The sequence below is a fragment of the Gavialis gangeticus genome, unplaced genomic scaffold, assembly GCF_001723915.1.
Source record: "Gavialis gangeticus isolate Ggan-Ray unplaced genomic scaffold, GavGan_comp1, whole genome shotgun sequence".
NCBI classification, from domain to species: Eukaryota; Metazoa; Chordata; order Crocodylia; family Gavialidae; genus Gavialis; species Gavialis gangeticus.
In genome coordinates, this window is record NW_017729025.1 from 74,368,409 (window position 1) to 74,369,944 (window position 1,536).

The 1,536-nt window shown below is 46.5% G+C and overlaps 2 protein-coding genes across 3 annotated transcripts in view; both read left to right on the plus strand.

Annotated features, from left to right (window-relative positions):
* Positions 1-1,536, plus strand: part of CUNH15orf41 (chromosome unknown C15orf41 homolog) — a 346,277-nt gene that overhangs the window by 316,766 nt on the left and 27,975 nt on the right. The gene's annotated exons all lie outside the window — the stretch shown is intronic.
* Positions 1-1,536, plus strand: part of LOC109299267 (protein zyg-11 homolog B-like) — a 28,783-nt gene that overhangs the window by 21,783 nt on the left and 5,464 nt on the right. Inside the window, exon 2 of the mRNA XM_019519870.1 lies at positions 585-835. Coding sequence (XP_019375415.1) covers positions 585-835 — 251 coding nt within the window. The remainder of the gene's footprint in view (positions 1-584; positions 836-1,536) is intronic.

Sequence of the window (1,536 nt, forward strand, 5' to 3'; positions counted from 1 at the left end):
CCCCTCAGCCTTCTCTTTTGAAGGCTGAACAGGTTCAGTAAGTAACTTAGATGTAGATGGAGAACAAGTGCAGTGTGTCGAACAGAGAGGGAAATGTACTTTCTTGGTATCTTCCAATTGCAAGTCCGACTACAGCATGATGGACTGGCTGCAGCCTTTGCAGCTGGTTCTGAGAAGAATGTATTCAGTGGTCCTGCCTATTCTGGGAAGTGTGGGAGGCTCTGATTTGTTCCCATTGGCTGAAAACATTAGTAATTAAAACAGGAAATAATCATTAAAGGATGAAAAGTTCTCAGATGTTGGCCAATGAGCAAGTGTTGGAAGAGATGGCCATCATGAAATAGGCTAGGTTTATTTCTGAGCACTTGATCACATCATTGGAACACTTTGTGTGGATGACCTTTTTTGTGCAACTGAATGGGAGATGTTATAAACCCTTTTCAAGACAGGAGGGCTGCAAAGTAAAATCTCTGGTTGTTGCACTGATTCTACTGTGCCAGTAAGAGGTAAAATTGTCTTTTGATGCTTTCTGTTTAAAAACTGTTTCAAAGATTCAGTAGTGACAAGGTCAGTTTAACTCATAGAAAGCAGCATTGCAACTAACTTGCAAAATAATAAGTATGAAACTGTTCATGCAATACATTCTCTTATATTTCAGCTTGTGATTATTGGAATGAGAAATCACCCCTTGGACTTGGCAGTGCAGCTAACTGCCAGTGCATGCTGTCTCAACTTAACAAGACAGGGCCTCGCAACTGGCATGCCTGTTCGTCTGCTCTCTGATGTGATCCATTTACTACTCAAGGCTGTGGAAAACTTTCCTGAACAGCAACAGGTAAAGATGGCCAAGGGCATAATTCTGATTCATTTTTCCTGACAGGGAGGGCCTTGACAGAAACAGGGATAGAAAGAGGTAGATAGGAACAGTCATTTAATGGGCACTTCGGTAACAGAAGGATTGGACAAATTCTTGGACAGATCTCTTAAAAAAGGGATGGGATACATTCTTGGAGGAAAGGGGCAACAGTAGCTGTTGAGCAGGAGAATTAGAGGCATGGTCTCTGACTTGGAGCTTCTTGGATCTTAAATACTGGAGTCTGCAAATGAAAGAGGAACAATGGAAAAATCTCTGGTCAGACCCAGCTCACTCTCTTTCAGCATCTGCTCTCTGCCCCTGTGACCCACAAGACTGGGCAAGATGGGCCTGCAGTCTGATCCAGTAAATGGCAGTTCTAGCGCAGGGAATGCTCAGGCTTTGACCAGCTGGCCAAATGTAGTCTGAGCTGTGGGGCTCCCCTTGGGTTGGTAATTTGGCAGTAGGGGAACAGTGGCCATAAATATGGCTACCCGCCCCCCTGCCGTGTTTACAAGCCCCACATGGCTGGTTGGAGCTAAGCTATATCCCTTTTCCCCCACAGGACTGGCCATGCCCCCTCTCTCTGCATCTGCATTGGGGTGGGGCCGCGCTCCTCCCCCTTGCAGTGCTGAGCTATGCTCCTCCCCCTTTTGGGGGCTGGGTCATGCCCCCCCCCCCCC